The 27,858-nt window shown below is 37.2% G+C and overlaps 1 protein-coding gene across 11 annotated transcripts in view; it reads left to right on the forward strand.

The window, feature by feature from the left end:
* The window catches only part of TNRC6A (trinucleotide repeat containing adaptor 6A), a 164,461-nt gene that overhangs the window by 112,953 nt on the left and 23,650 nt on the right, over positions 1 to 27,858 (forward strand). For 8 of the 11 annotated variants that reach the window (XM_067534180.1, XM_067534175.1, XM_067534169.1 and 5 more), the window contains 3 exons: positions 5,632 to 5,722; positions 10,774 to 10,795; positions 19,231 to 19,569. In XM_067534180.1, coding sequence (XP_067390281.1) covers positions 5,663 to 5,722; positions 10,774 to 10,795; positions 19,231 to 19,569 — 421 coding nt within the window. In that variant the 5' untranslated portion in view covers positions 5,632 to 5,662. Of the gene's footprint in view, positions 1 to 5,558; positions 5,723 to 7,225; positions 10,265 to 10,773; positions 10,796 to 19,230; positions 19,570 to 27,858 lie in introns of those variants that run through there. The other 3 variants (XM_067534177.1, XM_067534178.1, XM_067534179.1) reach the window with 2 other exon arrangements.

Below are 27,858 nucleotides of genomic sequence, written 5' to 3' on the forward strand. Positions count from 1 at the left end.
CCTGCAGTCTTGTCCTTGTTATTTGTGGTTCTCTTTCAATCTGCAATTCTTCTTCATCACAGCCACTGAGTCACTTCATCCATGTCTACACAACAAGCTTCAATGCCTTTTGAGAACTTCTTGCGATGTATTGTAGGATAGAAAAGACCCAGGGATCTCTGGGCGCTAGGTGTCATGTTCTCAGCATGCAACTTTTTCCATCCCATAATGCCATCCATATAATTTTCATGCCTTTTTTTAAATCCCAGAAACTTGTGCAGCACTTTTCCCTCTCCCTCATCTCTGACAGAAGCACAGAGCCCTCTGAGCTCTGTGCTATTCTCATGAACGTTGCAAATACAGGACGTATGATTCTCCTGTATTTGCTGATCCATTGGAAGTACTGCAACAATGGAGGATATGACAATTTCTTTGAGGACAGTTTGCTGAGACGCATAGTGAAAAACAATTCAGGGTTGTTGGTGACATTCACAGAGCAGCTGCAGATGGTAGAGCACCACTTCTTGGCCTGAGAAACAAGCACTGACTGGTGGGATCACATCGTAATGCAGGTTTGGGATGACAAGCAATGGCTACAGAACTTTTAAGTGTGAAAAGCCACATTCCTGGATTTGTGTGCTGAGCTTGTCCCAACCATCTAGTGTAGCAGCACCACAGTGAGAGTTGTGTTGACAGTGGAGAAGCAAGCGGCAATCACATTGTGCCAGCTTATAATGCCAGATTGCTCCTGTTAGTGTGAAATTATTTTTGCATTAGAAAATCCACAGTGGGGGCCATATATCATCTTTGCTATGCAGGACTGCAGGACATAGCACGTGGGTTTGCAACAGTGTGGCTCCTGAACTGCAGTGGGGCAATAGATGGCTTGCACATCCCTGTTCTGGCACCAGCCTACCTTGCCATGGAGTACCTCAACAGAAAGGGCTTTTTTTCTATAGTTATGCAAGCATTGGTGGATTGCTGGGGCACTTGACCAATATCCGTGTGGGCTGGTCAGGGAAAGTATGTGCCACCTACATCTTAAGAACACTAGACTTTTCAGAAAGCTGCAAGCTGGGACACTTTCTCCTGACTAGTGGATTGCCACTGGGAATACTGAAATGAAAATAGTGGTTCTGGAAGACCAAGTTTATCCCTTATTCCTCTGCCTCATAAAGCTGCACACTGGCCACCTTGACAGCACCAAGAAAAAATTCAACTACCAGCTCAGCAGGTGCAGAACGACAGCTGAATGTGGTAGAAGGAAGGGATGCTGGCAGCATTTGTTCACTAAATTGAATCTCGGAGAGAAAAATATCCCAATGGATATAGCTGTCCTGCATAATATCTGTGAGGCAAAGGGGGAAAACTGCCATGGGCGGGGAAGGTGAAGGTGCTTACTGACTTTAAACAACCAGACACAAAGGCCATTACAAGAGCTCAACAGGGAGCTATGTTGTTGAAGGAGGCTTTTGAAAGAACATTTCAATAGTGAGCCCCAGTACTGTTCTTTAATGCACTGTTAACCCCCAAAGCTTCAGGCCCAGATGTTAGGAATTTGTAGTGCTTGCTGTCAGTTATAAATGTACTGTGTTCCTGAAGTTGAGAGTTCCGTAGTGCTGTACATTTACAAATACTGCGTGCTTTGAGTACTGCTATGTGTTTTGCAGCATTTGTTGTGAACTAATAAAGATAATTTTATTCTTCAAAGATAAACATTTATGGAGACAAAAACAATGCACAAAACCAATATGCAAAAAACAGGCAATGTAATACAAACTTTTAACAAAATGGACCTTTAAAATTGGAAAGCCAGCAAACACCTGTGTCCGTTTCATGGTGCAAATGTAGGTCATTGTGGCTATACAAACACACTGACCTATAAGAATCACTGTCAGTGTGTGAAGCTGTGTTTTGTTGGGGTTTTTTTTGCTGTCCCTTGGCGTGGAGTGCTAAAAGTAATTGTGACCTGTGTGGTACGTTGGGGGGTATAGGGAGCTGCTAACATAGTTATTTAAGAAATGGAAAGGGCGGGATTTTTGGACCTGTATGTCAACCACGGTGTGCAGTATTTGGGTTTGTTCCCTGGGAAGATTCATTATGGCCTGGTGCACCTTCCTCTCCTTTTCCTACTGGGACTCCTCAGTGGCGTACCTTGGGTCTCTGGCACCCGGGGGCCAATGCTTGCAGGATCTCACTGAACATGGCCTCTCTAGTCATCTTCTTTCTCCTCCTCATCAAGGTCAGTCACTCTGCAAACTTAGAGTGGGCACCCCTGAAGGCCAGAAAGGCAGCTGCTCGTAAAATCAGATGGATGCAGCATTGGAGTTGGTCACAATAAAAAGGGAAAGATAATTTCAAAACTTCTGTCCCTTATTCCCGTTAAAAACTCTTAATAAGACATGCTTATGGACACTTCAGCTTTGGAGTGCCTCTGCACAGCACGGCTCTCCAGTCTCAGCTCTGGGGAGTGTGGCCCGCCGGGGGTAAGGCAGAGGGAAGACATTTTTGTTGCATTAAACAATAAATTCTCAGTCCCTGTTCCAGGGGTACCTATATAGGGCATTGGCACTGAATATTGGCACTATTTTCCAAAGGCGCTGGTGCTTTTAGCTGATATCTCATTCCTGATAGTAACAGACGCAAAGAGATCAACTGCTGCTGCTGTCCAAAAGCTGTCTGTGCTCCATATGCTGCTACCCGGATGACTGCAGTGGTGCCTGCCAAACTCATCACAAAGTGGCATAGGAAAGTGTCCTACCATGGAGGAAGAAATAATTCAGCAATCCTTAAAAATGTTTGGAAGAAGATTGCAGAGTATCTCCATGAAAGTTTTTCATAAAGATCTTTTAGGAGGCTACAAGTGACATCCCTGTGTACATGAGCAAACTTCTCCATGTCCCCCCATCTCACGTAACCCAATGAAAAGCAGACACCAACTCTCCCTCTGTTTGTTGTACCGCTGTCTTTTCTTGTACAAGTGAAACAATGAAAAGTGAATACCTGTGTCTTGCTAACTTGGCTATAAGCGAGATGCCATGTTTAAATTTAAATGTTGTAAGGAAAAATATATGCCCAATGTCCCTTCCTTTTCATCAGTCACATTTCTTTGGATGGTTCTTAGCTGTACTTGCATGGCCTCTTCTCCCTAGATCCAATAAATACCTCCTTTCCACTTCAGGCAGTAGCATCTTTAGTGCATGGAACTAGCATGGTTGGTTGAGCAGTTGCACACAAGAAGGTGGAGCTTCTAGGTGTGCTCACCAAGGTGGGCAGTCAGGAAAAGGCATTTCAAAAATTTGCAGGGGGCTTAAATGGGGTGGTGGCTTCTGGTCTCCATGACCCTTAGGCAATGGAGTTTACAACTGTGACCAGAGTGGTCACTTATTGTAAGCAATTGGGCATTATGGGACAGCTGCTGGAGGACTGTTAAGGTCAACAAAGGTCATGGAATGTCCACACTGGCACTGCATCAACCTCAGTAGGTCAGCCATAGCTTTACACCATTTGGGGAGGTCCTTTTACTCTGTTGCTGTAACAGGGTGCTTAAGTTGGCTGGAGGCAAATTTGAATGTAGACGTGCACAAATAGGTTGACCCAAATTGACTTAATTTTGTAGTCTAGACTCTAGACCATTTCTTCAACTGTTTTTCTCAATGGAAGAAGGAAAATACTGGGGTCCCCCAAAGAGCTGTACTGCGACCTGTGCTGTTAATCATATTCATAGATGAGCTGGAAAAGGGGTGAACAATGAGGTGGCAAAGTTTGTAGACAGTACAAAATTACTCAAGATAGTTATGTACAAAGCTGACTCTGAAGAGTCACAAAGGGATCTCTCAGAACTGGATGACTGGGCAACAAAATTGCAGATGAAATTCAATGTTGAGTGCAAAATAATGAACATTGGAAAAAATAATCCCAAAATGATGGATTCTAAATTAGTTGTTACCACTCAAGAAAAATATCTTAGAGTCATTGTGGATAGTTCCCTGAAAACATTTGCTCAGTGTGCAGCAGCAGTCAAAAAAGCTAAAAGAATGTTAGGAACCATTAGGCATGGGATAGATACAAAACAGAAAATATCATAATGTCACTATATAAATCCATGGTAAGCACACACGTGGGAATACTGCATACAGTTCTGGTTGCCCCATCACAAAAAAGATATATTAGAGTTGGAAAAGATACAGAGAAAAGGCAATGAAAATGATTAGGAGTATTGAGCAGCCTCCACTCAAGGAGAGATTAAAAAAGGACTGTTCAGTTTAGAAAAGACACAGCTAAGAGGGGATAAGATAGGGGTCTATAAAATCATGAATGGTGTGGAGAAAGTGAACAAGGAAGTGTTATATACCCCTTCACATAACAAGAACCAGGGATCACCGGATGAAATTAATAGGCAGCAGGTTTAAAACAAACATAAGGAAATACTTCCTCATATAACTACATTTAGCCTCTGGAACTCGTTGCCAATGGATGTTAAGGCCAAAAGTATAACTGGGCTTAAAAAAGAGGATTAGATAAGTTTATGGAGAATAGGTCCATCAGTCGCTATTCGCCAAGATGATCAGGGGGACACCACCATGCTCTGGGGTGTCCCTAAACTTCCAACTGTCAGTAGCTGGAACTTGACATTGGGAGATGGATCACTTGACATTTCCCTGTTCTGTTCATTCCCTCTGAAGCATTTGCCACTGGCCACTGTCAGAGAAAGGAAACTGGACTAGATGGGCCACTGGTCTGACCCAGTATGGCCATTATGTTCTTATTGCCTTAAACTTCCTTAAACCTGCAATTTACTCTAAACCTTACTGTTTGTCTTTGTTACTATTTTACCATTTCTTGCTTTATGTAGTATAGGAATACTTGAATCCTCACTGCTCTTGAATTTTAACTTTCTTTTATTCTATTCATATGTTCTCCATCTTGTTCAAAGGCCTAAAATTCCATTCTAACTGCCAGAATGGAGTGTTTTTAAGTCTGCCTAGAAAGTGAGAGTAGAATACATCATAGGGCTCAACAGCTGCATTGGTGGTGAACATTCTGCGTTGCATGAAGTATGTAAGGATGAATTTAAATTTATATAAGGATTTCAGGATCCAACTCTTAGACTATGTTGCTATTTTAACATTTGTCTGTGGAAGCTGGTTTTGTCTGTAAGAAGATGGGGCAAATTTGACCAATAAATGTTCAATTTCAGAGCTAATTCACAGCAGAAGGTAAAGATTAAATTGTATCGGAATCATGCCAACCCTGTAGATCTAACACTGACTTGTGAATTAAAGCTAAACTAAAAAGAATAAGCCTTAATTATGTCATTTGATAGAGAGGAAGTACCATATGTAGAATGGCACTGCACATGTTTTTTTTTAAATTTCAGGAGTATAAAGGAGGGATCTCTTCTCCTGGATGTTCCATATTGAAAAATAAGCCTATTAAAACACACGCCATAATAAACAATGTTTACCACTTGTGATATAGAATGACCATATATATTATCTTAATTTAGAGTAAATTATACCTTTTAGAAATTTTATGCAATAAACAAATTGGGGATAAAATTCCCGTATCTCTTTAAGGGCACTTCTAAAAGGAATAGAAATGTGTACCAAATGCATTTTGGGTGAGTTAATTACAAACTGTGTGGTTCAGGGATTTAGTGCAAGAAGAGGAAGAACAGTTGATGGAAGAAAGGAAAAAGAGAAAAGAAGACAAGAAAAAGAAGGAAGCTGCTCAAAAAAAGGTATGTGAATCATTATTTAAGTTTTAAAAAAATCTAGGATATGGCTTTAATGTTTTTTTTTCCCCCTCAAAATAATCTTGGTTGTTATAATATAGCTGTTAAAGACAAGCCTGTTTTTTAAAATCTCATTTCCTTGTGCTTTGAAAGTGCTATCATCAAGTAACTGTCTTATTGAACACTTGTACTGAACTTGCAGGTATAGTTTCTTAGACTCGTAGACTCTAAGGTCAGAAGGGACCAATATGATCATCTAGTCTGACCTCCTGCACAACGGAGACCACAGAACTTCACCCACCCACTCCTGTAATAAATCTCTAACCTATGACTGAGTTATTGAAGTCCTCAAATCATGGTTTAAATACTCTAAGGTACAGAGAATCCACCAGCAAGTGAGCCATGCCCCATACTACCAAGGAAGGGGGAAAAAAAACCCATAGCCTTTGCCAATCTGCCCTTGGGGAAAATTCCTTCCCAACCCCAAATATGGCGATCAGTTAAACCCTGAGCACGTGGGCAAGACTCACCAGCCAGTCACCCAAGAAAGAATTCTCTCTAACTCAGAATCCACCGCATCTAACACCCCGTCACAGGCCATTGGCATATCTACCAAAAATCAGTCAATTGCCAAGCGAGGCTGTCCCATCATTTCATCCCCTCCATAAATTTATCAAGCTCAGTTTCTTCAAAGTTAGTATCTTGTTTAGATACCCATTTGGCTCACAGATCTTCATCTGATAGGGACATTTCTGGATGCAAACCCATGAATACACAATGTTAAGACTGACATAGTGTAAAATGTTTTTTAAGATTACCCTTCTATGATGAGTCTGACTCTTCGTCACACATGCGTTATCAAAGAGTGATAAAATGAAAATGTTGGCAGCAGGGAGTGGGGTTTAAGATTAATGATAGTAAAGTGCTTGGAAAATATAAGCATTGAGTGAATGCTAAGAATTATTCCTGAGACATTTTTAAAGTACAAAATTTAAATACAAAATTACTTAATACTTTTTTTGGATAAAGCTAAAGCAATATCCATCATTCATTGGTATTTAACATTGTAGATGCTCTCATTGAGAGAGGAGCCTGTAAATCTGGTTGAGAACATATCTTCATTTCAGACTTCAAATTCCTATAAGAAGGCACTAAAGATAAGCCTAGTTCTTAATTTTTTCTTGATTCTCCTGAGCAATGTTAAATGTTCAGTCTATACACAGAAAAAAAGGCTAGTCAATTCTGCAACCCTGACCTCCTGTCAAAATAAAGGTGTTTATCTCATTTACATATACAAATTAGGCACATACCTAGTTCTGTTATTTCCCCCCATTTGTCATCTTTTCCTGGAACACACTTTAGAAGAGATGGGGCATTTGCTCATAATCCAGAATGAGATCCCTGTAATCTTTATAGTAGTGACAACCAAACTGTATAAGAACTTGCTTCACTGGTGTATAACTCCATCACTAGTGCTCAAGTACAAACGCATAAATCTTTTTCATTTAGGGTTCAAAATCTTCCATCAATGCCCTTAACTGGAAAGGAGAGTCTTTGCTCATGGGACTTTTGGCTTCTTCGAGAGATGGTGCTTCATAGATGTCAACGTTGAACACAACATATCAATATAAGTTACCATTGTTGGGATCCTTGCCCCAACATGTGCTTGGTTGGGTGGGTTTTTTGGTCTCCAGCAGAAAGCTTGACTCATTAAGTGACCAACTATGCACCAAAAAAAAATTTCTTTGTTTTTAAGAAGAAATACGGAACATATACACAGTCTTGTAGCGGAATTTTGCTGAAATTCTGTCTCAACTAATTTTTCTCCACATGATTGTCCTTAAGAAGCCAAAAGATTTCCCCTGTTTTAATTCTAGAAGTAACAAAAACATCTACCTAGTCTTAATGCTTCAGAAATGTTAAGTAGGGAGAGCAGTAGAATGTAAACCAGGATGTTTGCTTGTGGCCCTGGAGAAGTTCAGGCTCTCTAGACTAGGAAAAAGCAGTTTTTAAAAACAAGGTAAGCAAACACATTTCAATTAAGTGGTGTCTAAAAGCATGTTAGCACGCCATGTGCAGTCAGGGTTTGAAACCATGTGCAGTCAGGGTTTGAAACCTTTAAAAACATGTTGGTCTACTTTAGGCTCCCCTGCTTGCATTTAAAATAATGTATAAATAAAACCTTGTCTATCCTAGGTGCCGTCATGTTTTTAAACACTACTTAATTAAAATGTGTTAGCTAATTTTAAAAAAGTTTGGGCTTTTTAACTCTTCTGAATAGGGCTTCAGATTTAGAGGTCAGTTGGTAACCTTTGCACCTCATTGGTATACCGATTGTTGTGGACAGTTGAGTCCAGCTCATTACCTATAGAGATGAAAATGTTGCCGCCTTTGTTTTCCTACTTCTGAGCCACTGCCAGAATTGTCACCTAAAGATCAACTTGAAGCTCATTCAGCCAGAGCTGTGGTAATGATAAAATCTAGCCTCAGGCCTGTTTCAGCTCATAAAATTTGTTGATCATCTAGCTGGAAATGGTAATATTTTTACAGAACAGTACTGTCTGAATACACTATTGCCCATTTAGTCTGTTTTGCTTTGGTATAATACCAGGGTAACTACTTTATGGAGTTCTCAGGTCTTCAGTGAGGTGTTTCAGGATTGGAGTGTTAGGCTAGGTTGAGATAACATGGAGTGGAAGACAGGTAGAATTGATTTTAATATTGGGTAACAGCAATTTTCCTGATACATATGATGAACTGTTCGTTCAGTGTGCAGGAGTTCTTGTTGTAGTTTCCCTGCTAATGGGACAATTTTGTGGGTCTCCATTCAGGTAGCAGTTGTGGTGGGAAGGACAGGGTTTGAGGAAGTCTTTTTTCCCTTGGTTTCAGTGACTGGGCTCTGGTGTCTATTATGACTCTCCCATATCAGGTGGGGTGGGAGTATTTAGAGCACTTTCCCACTTAGTAGTAGGAAGAATATTATTACGGAAGTGCCTAAAATCTCCAGTTAGGGTTCGGGTCTCTCTGTGTTGAGAGCTGTACAAAGATAGGAAAAAGGCAATCTGAACCCTGAAGAGCTTGCAGTTTAAAGACACATACAGACCAAGGGTAGGGTATGAAGTAATAACACACAAGCAAATGAAGGTGTGGGGCGTGGTGGGCACAGCTTTGTTTGGTTACATTAATTGTACGGGTAGTTTTGTTTTGTTTAATAGATGGGTTCAGAGGAAAGGAATAGGAAAAGGCAAGACGAGCAAGAGAAAGAGTTACATTGAGAATGTTACTTGGCTTAGGGGAGGAGGGTCTGTCGGATGGATCTTTCACCCTGCTGTGGAGTACCTCATATGGGAGCTCCACTATATTACACTTAACTGTTTGTGTCCATATAAGCGTGTTGAGTTCTAAGTACAGAACAACAATTGTACATACACAATTTAGCACTTCAAAATTACTATTAGAACTTTCCAAGACATCAAAATAAATTACTCCTCCAGATTTGATAGGCTTGATAAGTGTAAACTAGGTCAAAAGCTATGACAGAGAATAAGAGACCTGATAGAGTAACTGACTTTCTTTGAAGTGAGGAAAAGGGCTGCAACTCGTTCCAGTATTTTAGGAGCTTAGAATGTAAAGATGAGGAAGAGGAATCTAAACTGAATCCAGTGAAAGGTTTGTTGCATTCAGCATAAGCAGCCATTGAACACTTTACATTTTTTCGGTTCCAATAACTGATACAATAATATGCCTATAATGGTTTTTCTTCTCTTTAAAAAAGAATGTGCACAAATTGAGTGTTATCCAAAAATACCCAAGCAATTGTAGTTTGCAGCATACTTATTGAATACTTTGCTGTACACGCAAACAAGAATAGATTTTCTACTGTGCCTAGAAATTGGACAGTATAAAAATCTGTGTACACTTCCTTGCTTTTATCAGTTTTAGATTTAAAAAAAAAAACCCAACTTAACATGAAGTACAGAATTTGCTAATAGTGAACTGCTGATTTCTTTAATAGATAGGCAGACATGACACTAAAGGGCATTAATAACTTTTCAGTATAATCTGTCTTCACTGTTTCTTTCTGTGCTAATATTTACACACTATAATTATCAACTCTGTCAACCTTGACCACTTCTCAAGGATTTAATAGCAGAGCACTGTGGTAAGATCTCGTATTACTAAGCCATAATTAATTTTAATGAATATTGTATACGGAAGAACATTTATTATAACACTAAAGTTTTATGAACACACATGAAAGGGATACTGTGAACATAAGTCTCACTTCTGCTTTGAAAATATTTTGCCATCTATGTTACAAATAACACAAAAGATTACTGTTAAGTCAGAGCTCAGGATGGAGGGGGAACCACTGTTTACTTTGTGCTTTTGAGAGCACCTTATGTTTGTCTTCTCATGTGTAACTAGATCCACACACACGGGACATTTCAATACAACAGCAAGAGAGAGGAACACTTCGTTACCTCATGATATGGTTTATCAATGCAGACCTTTTATCTTGGCACTTTCTCACAGATAACTCTAAAGGTAGCCTGTCAAATTTCTGCTGGCTCTTGAAAAGTGAAGATTTTAAATTTGTTCTGTCCCCCCCCATACTTTTTTCTTAGTTTTTTTTTTTGGGGGTGGGGGGTGGGGGGATTTGGGATTGTTTGATCTATTCAGTGTTCATTAACTAATTTAAAAATTCTTCTACATCCTATGACTTTTGACATGTAAATGAATACTGATCATTTTAACCCATTTTTAAAGGAACTCCATCTAAGATGTGTTGAATTAGAAATGAATGTTTGTCATATTCTGAATGTGTATCAGATCCATTTGGTCTTCTATTAGTATAATGTTTAAACAGCTTTGCAGCCAGAAAGTGAGGGCTGGTGGAAGAGGGGAAATGATCTTCAATTGTCCACTTTAGATGCACCAAAACATTTCAAAAGAAAAGCAGGCAGGAGCCTATTGTGACATTAATACAGATGTAGGCTAAATATCAGAAAAGAACAATCTGTACAAATCATTAACACTGTTTCTTTTTGTTGTAGGCCATTGAACAAAAAATCAAAGGTAAGTTGCTTTAAAGCTATTTGTATTTTGTGGAGTTTGAGTGGGTTTTTAAATTTGTGTTGAATTAAAAGTGAGGTCTGAAACATTTTGAGTAAGTCTGAAAATAGTCTTAGAAAACATAGTGAGAGTGTCAATGGCATATTTAGTGGTTCAAAAAAAGGAATAGAAAATATAATGGAAAATTGTTAGTTTGGAGGTTGGTATATTCCTTCACTCTTATTCACCTTTTCATAATTATTTATACAGCACACAAACTGTGTTCTACTTTATCATCCCCTCCTTCATTTTTCTCTTCCTCTTCTCCTTTCATTTAAAAAAAATGCACAAAACTGTTTACGTTTCCTACCAATCCAACCATATTGTAGGTCATGGGATGTAGTTAATCTGTTTGAGGCAGTTCATCTGAATGTGCTGTTGGTGCAATTGAGCATCAGAATGATAGGCACTGTAATTGCCCATCTATCTTTGAAATGAAATGCCACATCCAGGAGTTTCAGCTTGGTGTAAATGGTTAATATGTCCATGTCTAAGAGCTCTAATTTAGCTCAAAAACAAATTGGGAGAATTGTGATTATTTTGAATATTTGTATTGTATATTTGTATTCATTTCAAGTACTTCCTGTATCTTTAAGGTAAAGAAAATACTTTCTTTTTCATACTTATTCACGTAGTGTTGGTTGAGAATTTTGTTATGGCTGTGTATTTATGCATGGAGCTAACATATGCTAAATGCTTTATCTTTAGAAACACTGGATTTTTGTTAAATATTAAACCTTGAGACAAATTACTAGGAATTTTTTATAATGAAATGTGTTAGCTAGTCATAGTGCCTCGAGATCAGGTGGTGAATTCTCCATGTCAAGGTATGTTCTCATCTTGTTGCCTAGTGTACTGAGCAGTATTTATCAGGTACTTTGAATTTAAATCTAGTTTCCTCAACTTGTAATGGATTAATTGATTTAACAACTTGCACAGAAAAGCTGAAAATCCACAAGGACAAAAATGTCTGCATCTTTTAAACAAAGCTATTGTCTTCAACTCAGAGATGAACAAGTAATATAAATGACCCAGAATTGTCATACACACACACATACAATTTTGGGGGGGAGGGGGTTTTGTGATTTTTATTTCCTCAGCTATGGGCATCGCTAGCATTTCTCAAGATGATGTGAGCCACATGTCAATTGTCCCTCACAGTCTTTCTTACTTTAATTTATTACTGCAGAATTTTAAAAGTGACACTAATTCATAATTCTAAGATATTGGCAGATCTGCATGTGGCTGTTAGGTATAATATCTATTTTACCATGGCATCTTGCTATGTAAGGAGTGGCTGTAGAAGAAGAGAAGCACTTACTCTTTACTTGAGCCAATTAATTTTAGTTCCATGCACTGGCTGAAAAAGAGAGCCTCAAGAAATAGTGAGAATGTTTGTCTACTATAGAGGTCTCCAGGGATGCAAGATGCCCACCATTTTCAGTAAATGCTCAGTCCTGAACCCATGCAAGTCAATGGCAAAACTCCCACTGACTAATGAGTTCAGGTTCATGGCCAGATTCTGTAGGCGATGGAGTAGGATGTGCAAGATGGCTGCAGATCGAGGATTTAAGGAGGTTTAGTCTCCTGATGTAGGTTCGTAATTCCCATTAATGGAAAGAACAGTGCATTAAGACCCCCATCATACACAATATAGAAGCTCTTCTTGCCTCATACCAGTGAAACTATTCTGTGAACTTAAAGGTACTTCTGTTCCTTTGATTTCCATCACTAGTTTTCATATATTTTTAATAGATCATTAAAAACCCTTCCTTCCCACACAACAACTTAATGCAGTGGTCCCCAGACTGTTTTCGGTGCACCCATTCTTACTTCTATCCATGCACCACTGTGGGGGGGACCCCTCCCCCTCCCCCCCGCTTCCTCGGGAGTAAGGCCACGGCTGGGGCCAGAGCTGCAGCTGGGGCGCAATCAGGACCATGGGTGGGAGCCAGGGGCCAAGCCAGGACTGGAACAGAACAGGGCTAGATGGCCCTCTGTGGGGACTGGCCCTAGCCCTGCCGCACCTCCCCGCCCCTCCCACAGTTTGGGGACCTCTGCCTTAATGTATTAGGAGCCTATTATGTTACAGAATTTAGCTTTTGTTAGGAAACATGTAATGTGCTGCTTTAATATAAATACTAAACTCTAGCTTTTAATGTTACAATAGAGTAAAATATAATTAAGGAAATAAAAGAGAGAGAGAATTTTAATATCTGTCAAAGTAATACGTGCTGGCAGTCACTTTTAAGAAGTACGGACGTTATGGGATTCAACAGTGGAGCGGTTTCAAACCATAATTTCACACACCAAGATCTGTGTTATGCATACCCAATTCACTGTTTCATCATAGTTTTGTCTGCTTGCTTTCAAGATGCAAATTAAATATTTTATTAGTTTCCAAGTTACCATCATGATGATTTCTTAAAGTATTATGTGGATGAGCTCAAGATAAAATACAAGAGTATAGGATCTCTAAGTAATTCATAATAAAGTTTTGTTGCAGAAAATTACAGTAAAAATTGTCAAAATAAACCAAACTGTCAGTTGAGTCTAAAATGCATTTATGTCGAGGATTACTTCTTGCACTATTTCCATCCTGATAGTTCCAGAACCCCAATGTCATTAACCCTTTTCTTGGAATGGGATAATTTAGTCTGACTGACACTTCTTTTGATCATACCCCAGTTCAAATTAAAATATTTAAACAGTTAAGTTAGTATAGCTATTTCAGCCATGAATAGCTGTTTGATACAGTAGCACTGGTGTAAAAAAGGATGTATTTTGTATACAGCTGGTTTTTTAAGTTACACATTTTAACTAGCTTTTTAGGTTTAAAATGTATTCAGCAATTCAATAATTCCTAAGTCCTTCAGGGAAGGACACTATATGTATATGTACAGCACCTAGCACAGAGAGTCCCTCATCCTGATTGGGACCCTGCAGATACTATAATATAAATAAAATGTAAAGTTTGGAAAGTGCTTTGATATCTTTTATCAATTAAATGTGCTATAGAACTGTCAAACATTGTGGTGTTCTTCTGCTCTAACTTACACAGTAGTCTGGTAAAATAGCTTTCATTGCATTTAACTTGTAATGCTATTCAAGATAAACAAACCTCCCTATTCATCATGAATATCCCATTCAAAAGAAATCTCTCAAACCCCACTTCAGCTATGCAAAGAAAATGGCATCATATGCTACATGCTAAACCAAACACAATATGAGCGTTTAGCTTGAATTTTGTTATAAAATACCAGCTTCCGAGACTCTTTAGCACTCTTTAGACTCTGTCACTGTGAACACAAACATATGTGTTTGCAGAACAATGCTTTGTAATGTGAAACATTTCTTTTACATATTATATTTCAAGATATATAGGTAATAAGTTAGTGAAATAGTTTTACAAACTGCAATGGGGCTAAGGCTGAAATTCCTGCTGTCACCCATGCTGCTGAGCCTTCTAGTGCTTTGCAAAACAACAAAAGTTAGATCATCAATTCAGATTTTTTTCCCCAACTATTTCTTTAAATTTCCCTTTTTGCGGAAGGGCTAGGCATAAAACTACTGCTTTTGTTGCAGAATAGATAAACTTTGGATCCTAAATGAAATAGAAAGTGCCTTTAAAAATACCTGGATATGGAATTGAATTTCTTTATTCATTTCCTAGCTTGAAACTACTCATTCATTTGCTCTCTGTGAAACAAAATTGTCCATGCTCACAGAAGATTTGTTTTCCACTTGCATAACTGTTTAACCTTAGTGGAAAACTCTTATATTAGCTTTTTAAAACTTGTAGTAAAAAAGAAAAAATGAACTGAATTATAAATACTTGCTGTTAAAATAACCCATATAAATGCCATATCATTTACCTTTATATGGATCTGCAGGGGTTAATGAATTGGCAAACAGTTAGATATTTTCCAGATCAGCTAGCTGAGCTTACAGCTGCGGCCATTTTTCCACAACGAAAATTCTAGCATTACATCTTACGTGTGTCAGCTTGAAAGCCAGACTTCCTCTGTTTGCCCTTCAGCATTCCAGAACTGACAACTCTTTGGGGCATGACATGCAAGGAAAGTGTATTACAGTACATTTTTAAGAGGTCAGCTTAAGCAGTAATAAGAAGAGAAACATTTAAATGACAGTTTGGTGCTGTTCTTTGTGTGCTTTAGTTGTTGAGTTGATCTATATAAGCTGATTTTATTTGAGTGAAACTGTTTGCCATCTGCATTAAAGTTGTTCAAACAGCTGCCATTTTTTTTATTGGAGGGGGGAGTTTGTCACTGGGCCCCTACTCCAGGAGGAGTTGGCAAGCAGCACTCTTGTAGCAGTAAAATGACACCATGCTTCTCCATTTTCTAATGAAATCTGCAGAGTGGGAAAGCAACACAAGTTGGAAGCGTCTTTCTTTGGAATCTCTCTGTAAACTGTAACTTCAACTTCCACTGCTTTGTGGGTTTTCAGCAGGTTTGTTGTTTATGAAAATATGTGTCTCCTTTGTAATCATGCTGCTGCTGCTTGTCAAGAAAATTAGGAGTAATACACTGTAAGTCCCTTAACAAAGTTGCCTTTAGATTTCAGGATGATGTAGAACAAAATGCTGATGTGCAAAACAATGTTTTATCACTTATTTAATAGTGGTGTTAATCTAGAGAACAGATTTATAACACATTTCTGGGATTTAAGGCACACTGGAATTTATAATAGCCATATTAGAACAGTGAGGGTTAAAGTGAGATATTAGCAACAGAAGCTAGTTTAATAATCTTCTGAAAAGTTGCTGAATATAAAATACAATTGGATAGAATTAACAAATTGTGATTTTTTTTCCTGTCACTTAGTTAAGAAAAATGGTTGTATAGGGCCTGAAGGCATCAATAATAAATTTGATTAAACTGAAAATAACTGAAACTTTTAAGTTGTATCTGAAAGCATATTTGACTGGAGACAGTAGAAAACATGGCTCAGACTAAAAATGTTTTTACCTGAACATTGGTTGCATTTTATTGAATTTGTCGATCTTTACAGAAAGAATGAATAATTCTGTTATTGCTTTTATCTACCAAGTAAATATATTTCTTGTATAATGTGTGTGTAATTTTTAAAATTGTTTAGAAAAAGATGTGTTCATACTGTAGCTACTTGGGGTTTATTTACTAAAAGGATCTCATTTACTAATATGCTTTATAATTTTACAGTTAACAAATGAATTTGAGTATCCAGGAATTAGTTCAATTAATTTGGTTATTAAGATGCACTTACTGTGCTTTAAAGGTGCTTAAATAAGGAAAGTTAGGAATGAATGTTGCTTTGTTGCCGTTCCGCTCTGGAGTGACTTTCTCCTCCATTGGAATGTCATATGTAAATGATTTTATTTAATCTGAGAGGAGTAAATCTACTATGGAAGGAATACTAGGTGAAGTGAAAATTATCATTTTATTGGAGCACCAACAAGACATTACATACTGTAATAAAACAGTCCGTGCACCAAGGAGTTTGCAATCTAAATAGAAAGGCAGTACAATTCATATACACACAGTATCAGGTGACCAAAAAATGGATTTATCACAAAGCCGTACAGTTCTTTTTGGTGGAGTAATGCTGATAGACTGTATGCAGGTAGTGTGTTTATTTCCATTTACCACTGTCAACAGACTTTCTTACATCAAGCTTTAGGAACTTTAAAGATTAGACAGTATGAGCAATTGCATCAAAGTTTATATTGATAAAATTTAGATTACTAGAAAGTTAAATAACAGAAGATTCATGGATGGTGAAGTGGAGTTTGATATATGAAAGACCAAGTCTCTTTAAATGTCTCAGCATTGCATTAGTAAATGGACCAAAGTAGTATGTGGTTGTTTAATAACTTCTGCATAATTATAAGTAATTTGTATTAATAATACCTAGGCTTTGCCATTATGAAAAATAACTGGTTTAGAAATGCAGAGAGAAATATATAAAATGCAGAGCAATTATTTTTTCTATTGCATCATTTTACATTGTATTTCATTAATGTTAAGATTTAAAGAACAAAGCAAAGAGAAACATGTTAGGAATGGGAAATATGTTGAGAATTTTTTAAGGCATTGAATTGTACTTGTGAAAATTAAATGCATTTGATCATAGGTCGTTCATGCACTGTTGAATGTGTGCATGTGAAAACATTGTTAGAGGATCTGAATTCAGTAGCTTTCTAAAATAGGTAACAGAACTCTTACATCAGCAGAATCTAATACTGTTAGTCATTTTACCAACGTACCGGTTTATATAATTACTTGTGAATGCCTTCCTTCTCCATGCTCCTGTGCATTAAATTGACTTATGTCATGGCCATTCTTCTACCTAATTCTGTCCCTCTCCATTCAGCTGTGAAATAGAGTAGAACTGGGTGACTGCTGTGGCACAGTAGTGGAAGTAGTGGTACTGTGGTGGTGTGCTTGTTAGTAATCACCTGAAATAGAGTATCCCTTTCTCTGCCCTTGAAACTCATAACCAAGGGTTTATATCTGCCAGCCCTCCATTGGAGAAGAAATAGCATACATGCTTCAAATGTCCGTTGTATGCAAAAATTTTCTTTGGCCTTTGTCATTTTTTTTCATAACCACAAACATGAAAAACTGATAACCAGTACTCTGGGTGCTAAGTCAGTTGGGTGCTCTGTCTATACTTGGGTAACAGATTTGATCCTATAGGACACTAACATTTTTTCAAAGGAACATGTACATGTGTGTGCCTTTCTTGAGGTATGTGTATTTTTTACTAATCATGTTAACAGTAACAGTCATATTCCTTATATTGAAATCTCTTTTAAGCAAAGCATCAGGGAACTGGATTTCGCTTAGATTTTCTAAGGCTAGACTATTGCATTCAGCTGCATTTGTACCTCAAAGTGACTGTTAGAGTGTGTGATTTTCATATTTTTTGTAGTTTTTTAATTTGACCATTTTGTTCTTGCTTCTAGCACACTAGGGAATTGTTTAATGAAACACCAAAAAATGGTTTAGGAAATGCTGCTGCAAAGTCAAAAGCCATGGGCATGTTAACGGCAAGCTAATGTGCAGGGCCATTCTTAAAGGAAGATAAACAAAACTTGACAGTAACTCAAGCTTAATTTTAATAGGACCCCAAACACCCAAGAATCATACACTTAGCAGTAGGACTGCCATACAGTTTTAATTATACCTTCAGGACCTGGCTGTTGAGACAGTAGTTGTGCAGGCATTTTTTTTATTTCATTGTTTAAGGTTAAGCTTTTCAAAGTCAATTTAGTGGATTTAACTATGCAGCTCCCATTAATTTCAGGAGAGCTGTGGTTAAATTCTCTAGTCTGCTTTGAAAATCACAGCCTAAATATTCTTTACTTATTTTATCAAAGAAAAAGTAAACTGAACACACACACAATTATGTGTGTTCCATCATTGATGTATAATGGACTTGAAAATAGTGTCTGTTACGGTGACAAGAAGAGAGTTGGTTTAAACTTTTTTAAATTGTGGATGATATCTGAACGTAGTTATTGTAAAGTATTCCACACCTTTAGAGTATGTGTGCGCTTTAGTAGACCAGGCCATCCTGTGCATTCTTGGGTTTCATTTCATCTGTTTGCTTTTGTACTGGCCAGAAGTGGAATGGAGCAAATAAACAGGTAACAATGAATATTGTAATCACCTGTTTATTCACAGAATCTTTCTTGCAAATTCTTTGGCCTTAATTACGCCTTAAATGGCCATGCCGTCAAGGTTATGAAAGGTAATTCTGATTTCATTTAAGCTGAATGCTTGGCATTTCATCCATGGAGGCAACCAGTCATGTCAAATGGTGTATGGTATTTGTGTCCTGCTATCACTTTCTACTGACAATGGACTGGTGAAGACTACTACATAGAGATTTCCCTTTGGATGTCAGGATTGACAAGACAGGCGAGTGTTAACCACTCATTCTCTTTGTTCCTAAGCTTGCCTTGTGTTCTCTTTTATGTTGACATCATAAAAGACTTGTACACAAAGGATTTTTTTCCCACTGTAGGAAATAATGCAACCCAGATTTTTTTGAGAATTGTACTTTACTTTTGGTGCTAAAACAGACTTAGACTGATGAAGTGCTGATCCATCAAAAAAAAACCTGTAGGATCTTTGTGAAGAGTGGTAATCAGTTGAGTTGGGATAATTTGTTATGAATCTATAGCCAAACATACTACTACCAATAATACCATGCTAGAAAATAGTGTGTGCATATAGCAAGGCTTATAGTGGAAGCTGGAGCAAATATTGCTGTTCCATAATATATGCCCAACTCAAAATATTTGTTTCTTTTCTTTGCTTTTTTTTTTTGTTTGAAAACTACTGTACCTTTGATTAATTTTCTTAACTTTTTTTTTTGGTGGGGGTTAGTGCCAGAACAAACAAAGACCAGTGTAAGCCAGCCTCAGCCTGTCACCTCTAACGGCACTTCCACAGCAACCAGCACTAATAATAATGCCAAGCGGGCCACAGCCAACAATCAGCAGCAGCAGCAAACCTTGCCTCGATACCCTCCTCGTGAAGTACCACCACGATTTCGACACCAGGAACAGAAACAGCTTTTGAAGCGAGGTCAACAGTTACCAGTTATAGCTGCAAACCTGGGATCCACGCCTAAAGTATTAAACAGCCAATCAGGAGGCAGCCCTGTCACAAGTAAACAGCCAGTGACCAACGGAGAAGTGCCGAACAGCAGCAAAAACCAGTCAGGTGAGAGAGGAAGTAACTTGTTTTCAGTGAGGTTAAATATTTTATTAGTAACTATATTAGAATGATTAAATTGGTACAACACAGAATACATTTTAGGGTAAATGGAAGGAGAGTTCTCCATTGGCTGTTGTTCATGTTAAGCATTAACTTTAAAACATGGTCTCCTCCTGTGCTCTATTCCTACGAACTACATCTGATCATTCTCAGCTCATCTTAGTTATTGACTAAACGGTTTAAATACTATACAGATGCATAACTACCTCTGAACCATGCGGGGTTAAGTTAATATTCATATCCTTTCTAACTCCCTCTTTTGATCTTAATGATTGATAAAAAAGATCACATTAAAAGGAACACCTTTGTGTAAAGTCTTTATCACAAGTCTGTGTGTTAGAGGTGTGTCCAATATCCAGGAATATGAACAGCATCCTCAAAATAAGTTTCTTGTTTCGGATCCAGTGACACAGTACTGAATTTCTGGCTTTAAAAATCAAAGCCATTATTCTGTTGTTAGGGTTTGGGCTTTGCTAAAGAGATGAGATTTGTTCATATACCCCAGTACTGTCTCTGTGGACAGAATATCTGGGCTTCTTACAGGGTTTGCTTTTCTGGAATCTGAGAAGAGAATGACTGCTGTTCATAACAATATTTTCTCTTTTTCATAAGCTCTTTACTCTGATCCTTCGTCCCTGTTGGCTTGAACTGCCTACCCTTCAGATACCTTCACAACAGTGTCCTAAAGCATTCATATATTGGATGTATAAGATATACATTTTTAACAGCGAGAGTAATTAACCATTGGAACAATTTACCAAGGGTCGTGGTGGTTTCTCCGTCACTGACAATGTTTAAATCAAAATTGGATCTTTTAAAAAAGATCTGCTGTAGGAATTAATTTTGAGGAAGTTCTATGGTCTGTGTTATACAGGATGTTAGACTAACTGATCAGAATGGTCCTGTCTGACCTTGGAATCTATGAATAAGTTTGCACTTTTAATGAATGAACTAGGTTATAATTTATTGATTTTTGGTTAGTAAGATAAAGGTGGTGTATTCTTGGCTGGAAAGAAATAACTCCAATTCCAGGCATTTAACTCTTCCGAAGGGTTTTGGTATTCCACATTCAGCCATCGTCTTCTCCGTAAGTGTGTGTTTGTGTTTCTTATGCTGGTATTTATAGCTGTATTTAGTTTTTCTAAAGACATTTAGCAGTTATGATGCAGCTGTTTCACCTGAGCCATCTAAAGTTGGCTGTAATTCGTAGTATTGAAGATCACTGGTGTGTGGCACTACAGAGGATATGACCTAGAGCACTCCAGTTACAAAAAGGTTATTTCCTTTTTAAAAGAATTCTTGAAGAAAACCTTGGTGTGTTACTCTATTTTATATCCTTGATCATTTTTCTGAATCTAGAAGATAGCAGTATTTAAATTGAAGGTAAACTGTCAGATGTGTTACTGTCCAATACTATACAAATATATACAAATGCATATCCAAACTAAAACAGTATGGATTGTTCCAATGTCCATTAAAAATTATTTTGCAAATTATTGGTATTTTTTAAATCCAGATAGTGATTTCTTAAATTGGGATTATACTCTTCAGTTTTGTGTTTTGTAACTTAATGAGCACAGTCTACAACCAGGTTTTTTTTGGTTTTTTTTTTTTTAAACTTAGTTTTTTACTGATTAAATTTTTTCTCCATAAGTCTATTGTGGCATGTGATAGCAAAGATAGATTCATTTAGTTTATTAAAAATTTCTGCCTCAAGGCAAACTATTAGAAACTGGTTACATATGTTGTGAGTATTACATTCCAACATTCTTACACAGCCTCTTTTTTCTTCTGATGCAGTTGATAGGATTCCAACCTGTGGAAAATGTTTGTTTATAGATAAGTGGTCTCTTCTACTCTTTCCGGCTGTGTTTGTTGTAATTCTGAGCATTTACTCATGTGGCTGAGTAATTTCTGGGCTAGAAGATCTAGGTTTCATCCCCCAGTAGTAATGTTGCAGTGTTGTACTAACGGTTTTAGCTGCTGCTATTCTTTGAATGAGATGTTAAATCTAGGATCCTGTTCTTTGGTTGTCCAGATGGTCAATAAAAGGCCCCATGATACTTTTTCAGAGAAGAGAGAATAATCCTGTTGTCCTGGCCATCCTTCATCCACCTCTCACAACAGACTGTTGCACCCAGTCAGTCACTGCACTACCAGATCCCTTGTTACTTTGCATTTTATTCTCATAGAATTGTCATGTATAAGAGTCAATTATTAGACCATTCTGATGTATAAAACTGGTCGACCTGGGTTCTACCCCCATCTGTGCCATATGCCTTTTGTGTGACCTAAGGTTTCATTTCCTCATGTATGAAGCAGGGATAATGCCCAGAGAGATGTGGTTTAATGTTTGTAATGTATTTTGAGATCTGTAGATGAGATGATGATAAAGTACAAAGAATGGATTACAATAAATAGTGTAGCATAGAGCATTCTTTGGAGATTACCAGAGTTTATCTGCATAAGAACCCCACTTGAAGATGTCACTTGCTGCTATCCTATCTGAAGAAAATAGATCTGAATAATCAGCTAATCTCCCTATTGTTTTGACACTTCCCTCTTTCTCCTTCACCCAGCCATCAAAAAAATCTTAGGTCCGCTTACTAGTACTAGTATTCCAGTCCAGAGATTAAAGAGATCAGAACTTCAGGAAGTTAAATTAATTCTTTAAAGTCCTTTGCTTTTAAAAGAAAATCTATGTACAGATGATCTGTATAGCAGATAATTCTGCAATTCACTAGGAAATGAGGTTAGTAAAGTCAAGAATGTCAGAGCCTTGAAACCCATGCTAATACGTATATTGCTTTCATCAAGATTTTCCTAAGACTTATGAAACCTTCCTCCACCAAATGAATCCCGGTTACCCCTTTCCAAAAGGTACAACAATGTCCCTGTGGTACATTCAGTAGCCCAGATGGTAAGACCAAATAAGCAGGCAGAGATAATGTGGGAGTCAGTAACTTATTTGAAAGAGTGTACCATGGGCCCTGATAGCATGACTTCAGCAACTTTTTAACAAGGGATTGGTACTATCCTTGATGTAAAGTCCTTAGCACATATATAGTGGTAGATATTTCCATTAGTGGAACTAACATCCACACCCTGCTCTAAGAAATTAATCCTATGATGTTCAGAATACACAATTGACTTCAATACAGAATGAGAATTTGGATAGGAACAAAAAGCCTCTTATTTAAATATGCTTTCTAGAGATTCAGAAAGGAAGAAAAAAGCTAGCAAACTAATGTATGTATAATTGATACACTTTTTTTTGTTAAAAATAAGGGAATTCAAATTAGAGTTGAAAACTCTCTCCCTAACTCACCTCATTGTGTACAAGTTTTGCAAACTGATATTCATAAATTAAAATAAATAGAACTTTGTATTATATGTACTTGTATCCTCTAGACATTTTAAGATGAGGTTTAGAGCTGTCAAATCTGTGAATCTTCATGTCAGATGTCCAACATCTAAATGTAGGCTTTTTGTGAGTTATTCCTAGAAGCAAATTTACCCTTTTGTTTGTTAAGCTCTCTACAAAGGCCAGGGAAAGCAGATTAACAATGTATGCTAATATTGATTTCCCTGGCCAGTGTAGGCTGATAGTTAAGGATGCCAAGTCCAGAAGATTTACAAATATTTATCTGCAAAAAAAGAGAGTTTATTGCCAGTAATCCTTGTGGACCCACACTCCTCCATCTTGAAAATTAGTCTGTTCTGTTTAGGGGTGAAGTCTAGTTTGGGAAGGTCCTAATAGCTCTACAAGTAGATGTGATATTTGTACTCTACATAGAACATGTGGCGAACCCTTTTCCCTTGAGGATTAAAGTCTTCCTAATGGAGCTTGCCTCATGGAACACTCTTGAGGCTGAGACCCAGGAATGTTGTTCCATGAGAAATACTTTCTGAGATATGTTTACAATTAGCTCTTGCTTATGAGATGGAGCCACACCAGTTAGAATAATTTTCTTTATCAAAACTTTGTCCCAATTGTAAATAATGTGAGGTAGTTCTTTAGAATAAATCCATCCTCTTTTGTTTTTCTGTTATGACAGCCCAGTCTTCTATCTTGACAGTCTTGAAATCTTCATTCGTTTGTAATGTAAACCAAAATGGTAAGGAGATAATTAGTGGGCCACTAATGCATGCTACAATGGGCTATATGTGGCTGTTACAAATAATTATTAAACCCGTGACGCACATTAGGAGATGCTTACCTGGTGAGCGCAAAGGATTGGAAGCCATCAGGATCCTGACTCTAATCCAGGCTGAGTTACTTTGAGTCTTGATCTGATTGTGGGCAAGTCTCCTTTTATCCATGCCTTTGACAATGCAGCTGTAAAACTGTATTAAAACAGCAGCTTGCAGAAACAAAAGATGCATGCATATGATTCAAAATGCCCTGGATAATTTTACTAAAAAAGGGGCTGGGATTTGAAAAGTTCTTAGTAATTGTGGGGATCAAATTAATTTGAGAAACCTTCCAAGTCTTAAATATAATAGATTTTAAAGAGTAGAGAGAAGGTAATTGTGGATTGAAAACTGTTACACCATTTGATTGTGAACATCGCCAGTTGCAAGTTCTTGTGTGTTGCCAGTTGCAAACGTTATCCAATTGCAGGAGGCAGCAGGAAGCTAGCAAAAAAAACATTTAGTGTTTAGAAGTTTGGTTTAGTCTAAGCCCATCCATAACAAACTTGGCTAGGTGCTGTGGTGCAGTACAAATTATAATAAACCAAGAAGCAAAACATGAGCAGATATAAAAAAGGGCTTTTAGGTGAAGAAATAAATCACACTGTCCAAGAATGATGTGTGATTATTAGCTTACTAGTGAGAGCGGGGATGGGCTAGAGGGCAATGTTCAAATTCTGTGATTCTTACATTAGTCTGAGTTTAACAGAAGACAGTTTTATGGTATCTTTTTGTATTAATGGTAAAAACTACCTGTTTAACAAGTCCAGTTAATTTTTTTGAGTAAAAATTTTTTTAAATTTAGTTATACTTGACATGAAGTGTTTTTTATTTTTAAAAACAAAACTTGAAGTTAATAGACATCAAGTAGAAATGGAAACGTCAAGCAAAATTGAAATGCAAAATTATAAATACAAAAATTTTGCATATGCAGTGCTGTCTTCGCAGGATCTTGGTAAAAACTTCAGTTTTGTTTATCTCAGATACATTTGTGTTTATTGCTGCTTCTAAAGCTGTGGGAGATGGTTCGTAATTTGCAGCTATAACACTATCTAATGAAGATGGACTGCTCTTTTGACAGGGAAAACTTCTCTTTTCAGAAAGGATGCTAAAACAGGTTCTAAAATAATTGAGTGCTTTGTGGAATAATCCCAAAGGAATACTTTAATTCAATAACAATTCTGTAATGTTTTGCTTTTTCATAGGCATGCCTCCCATTCGGGACTTGGTCAGCCATTCCCCTAACCAGTCAGGTGATGCATACCTATTTCAGTCTCATGCTTGTTGTGCACTCCCTGTGTGTTTATAAGAGTTACATATTTCAGTAACTACTTGCACAATTATCTCTTGATTTTTGCTTCTTGGTTGTTTGTGTTTTGGAAGCTTGACTGTTGATGTGCATGACTGAGTTAAATGCTTACTGTTCGTTTGTGCACTTATATATTACAATTAGGTTATGAATTCTTAATTTTATATACGTAAATTCTTTGAGGCAAGACTCTTGACTGCATCCAGAGGTTCCAATGTGCAGTTCTGTGTTGTATGTAATAACTAAATGTGACCCTGACACTAAATAAATACTGTATCATATACATCAATATAATGTTCAGTAAGTGTCATCATAATGTAAAATTTCAGATTTTTCTGATTTGTTCCTTCAGCTAGTTAAGTAACACAAAACCAAGAAATGTTTTTTTTCCCTTCAGTTAGAAATATCCATATAAAAGGTGCAAAAACTTTCATAAACTAATTGTCTGGGGGTGTTTTGGCTGCTTTCACATATCCTGTAATTCTGAAGGATCTTTCAGTGATATAGTTTTTATCCCTTTTGATATATCAGAAGCTTAGACGGATATTTTTCTCTTTTGAGTAGTCAGTCCATCAGACTTACAGATAATGCTAAGTACTTGAAAGGAGCTGTATATTAAGAACAGACTTGCAGAATAATGTTTGGGTACTTGCATGCTTGAGAGTATCATAGAATGAGCTGTTGCAAGCAAACATACTTCCAGACATTTTAATTTGTGCTAAATTGTTTTGGAAGTTGAGTAACTTAATGGGTTTTTAAGTAGAATAGTTAAAACCAGGTCACTTGCTTCTAAGCCTTAAGGCTATTGATTGGTATTTTATGTTGAGACTGGCTCATGCCCTGCATAGATGGAAGAGAAAACTGACAAAGGTGTCCGCTTCCATTGAGATGTTAAACTGAAGTCTTTTCCGCCTTTTAACTGCCCATGGAGGTGCTAAAGATCCTAATGTAAAGGAAGATAGCACTGGTGTTCAAGTCCAATACTCTCTCTGAACAAAACAAGTTCTCACATGTAAGGCTTTGGGTTGCTGGTGTACATTGTAACTATTGTTTGCTTATACAGTAACTGCACTGTCCTGTTTTGTTCATTACATTATGATACCTCAAATATGAAAGGTGCTATTGCCTTTGCTGATTCAGGTCATTTGTTATCCATTTTATTATAAATTGTCGTTGCTGCAACTTTTGTAGTTGTATTAGCAATATCATAATATGTGGAACCACTGCTGCAAAATATGTTCATGCGTCCATGAACTCTTGAAAATCTTCACTGCAAGTTCTTTGAATCTGAGCAGTTGAAGAGAAACTGCAGGTTGACCTTGTTTTATATTTTCTACTCCTTTCTTGCACTTTAAAAATACATGATAGCTGGTGCATGATGTTGCAGTCTCTACTTTTGGTATATATTTCACTATTAATTGCAAAGATTATGTAAAATAAACTGGTGGAGGCAGACCCTTTATAAACAGACTTTATGGTTACTCGTCTAATTGTTTTATCCTGTTTTCAGCAGCAAGTTCTGGGTACCTTATCAAGGAGAACAGCCCTTAATTTTTAATGTTGACTTTTAATACAGAAGTATATTTTGTAAGATACATTATTTTCAGTGCAATCTCAGAAAACTTTTTTGTATAGTGTGTTCTAGTTAGTCCTGTTGCAATTATTTTTGTTGAATGTCACATCTGAGTAGTATGCAAAGAAAAAAATCCTTCATATTGCAGTAAAGTCATTCATTGCCTTTCAAAATGTTTTGCAAGATTTCAATGAAATACAGCTATTCAATTCCTTTGTCAAAGCATTTTCAGTGATGTGTTCAGTCACACAAATATTGGCAGAGAGATGCAGAAATAAACTCTTTGCTTTGGCAATCATTATAAACTTAAGGCTTTTATTTTTTAAAATAAAAATTTGAACCAATATTTATACTTCAATTGTATGCTAGTCCTTAAGCATATTTCAGAGAAACTTGAAAAGCTTATAAGTAATGTCAGTATGTTAAGATGTAATCATTTTTCTAAAATTCATTTTTAAAAACACATTAAAAACTTCCAACAGATGAGTAAAAAATGAATAGTGGTAAAGAATATACTCTTTAACTTTATAAGTGTTAATAATTGAAATTTCTTGGGGGTATTCAACTAATCAAAATCAGCATATTTTTTCAGATTAGATGCAAGGTGCTATTGCCTACAAATTGACAGTTAGACTAGATGTTAGCTAGAGAAAGTGAATCTACATCACCTTGCTTCAATTATTCTCCTGCCCATTCTTCCCTGGTTTTATGTCACCTGTTTAAACATTAAATTCTTTGAGGCAGGGGTCATTTCTTTGTCTGACTGTATAGTGCCTTGGTCACTATTCATGCTATAAACATTCTAAATAACCATCTTGAAAGCTTGACACTTGCTGATCTAAAATGGTAGTGGAAAAGCAAGAGATTTGTGTGACTTCGCTCGTGTCCCTTTTCAGTGCAAATACACATTAGTAAATGCTCTAGTACCGTGTTTTTCTCAATTAAATTTGGCCGCGGAACCCTTTTTAACTTCTGCAGGGCCATGCGATACCCTCTGCTGAAAAATCCGGGACATCTTCCCCTTTTCGGCGGCGCGCGCTGTTGGCTGTTTTCGGCGGTGCGGTTCCAATTTTTCACGGAACCCTGAAATTCATCTGGGGTTCCACGGAACCCCAATTGAGAAACACTGCTCTAGTAGTCTGTGTTCATCCACAAACTA

The sequence above is a fragment of the Emydura macquarii genome, unplaced genomic scaffold (assembly GCF_026122565.2).
Source record: "Emydura macquarii macquarii isolate MOO-44397 ecotype Brisbane River unplaced genomic scaffold, CSIRO-AGI_Emac_v2 contig_3390, whole genome shotgun sequence".
In the NCBI taxonomy this organism is placed as follows: Eukaryota; Metazoa; Chordata; order Testudines; family Chelidae; genus Emydura; species Emydura macquarii.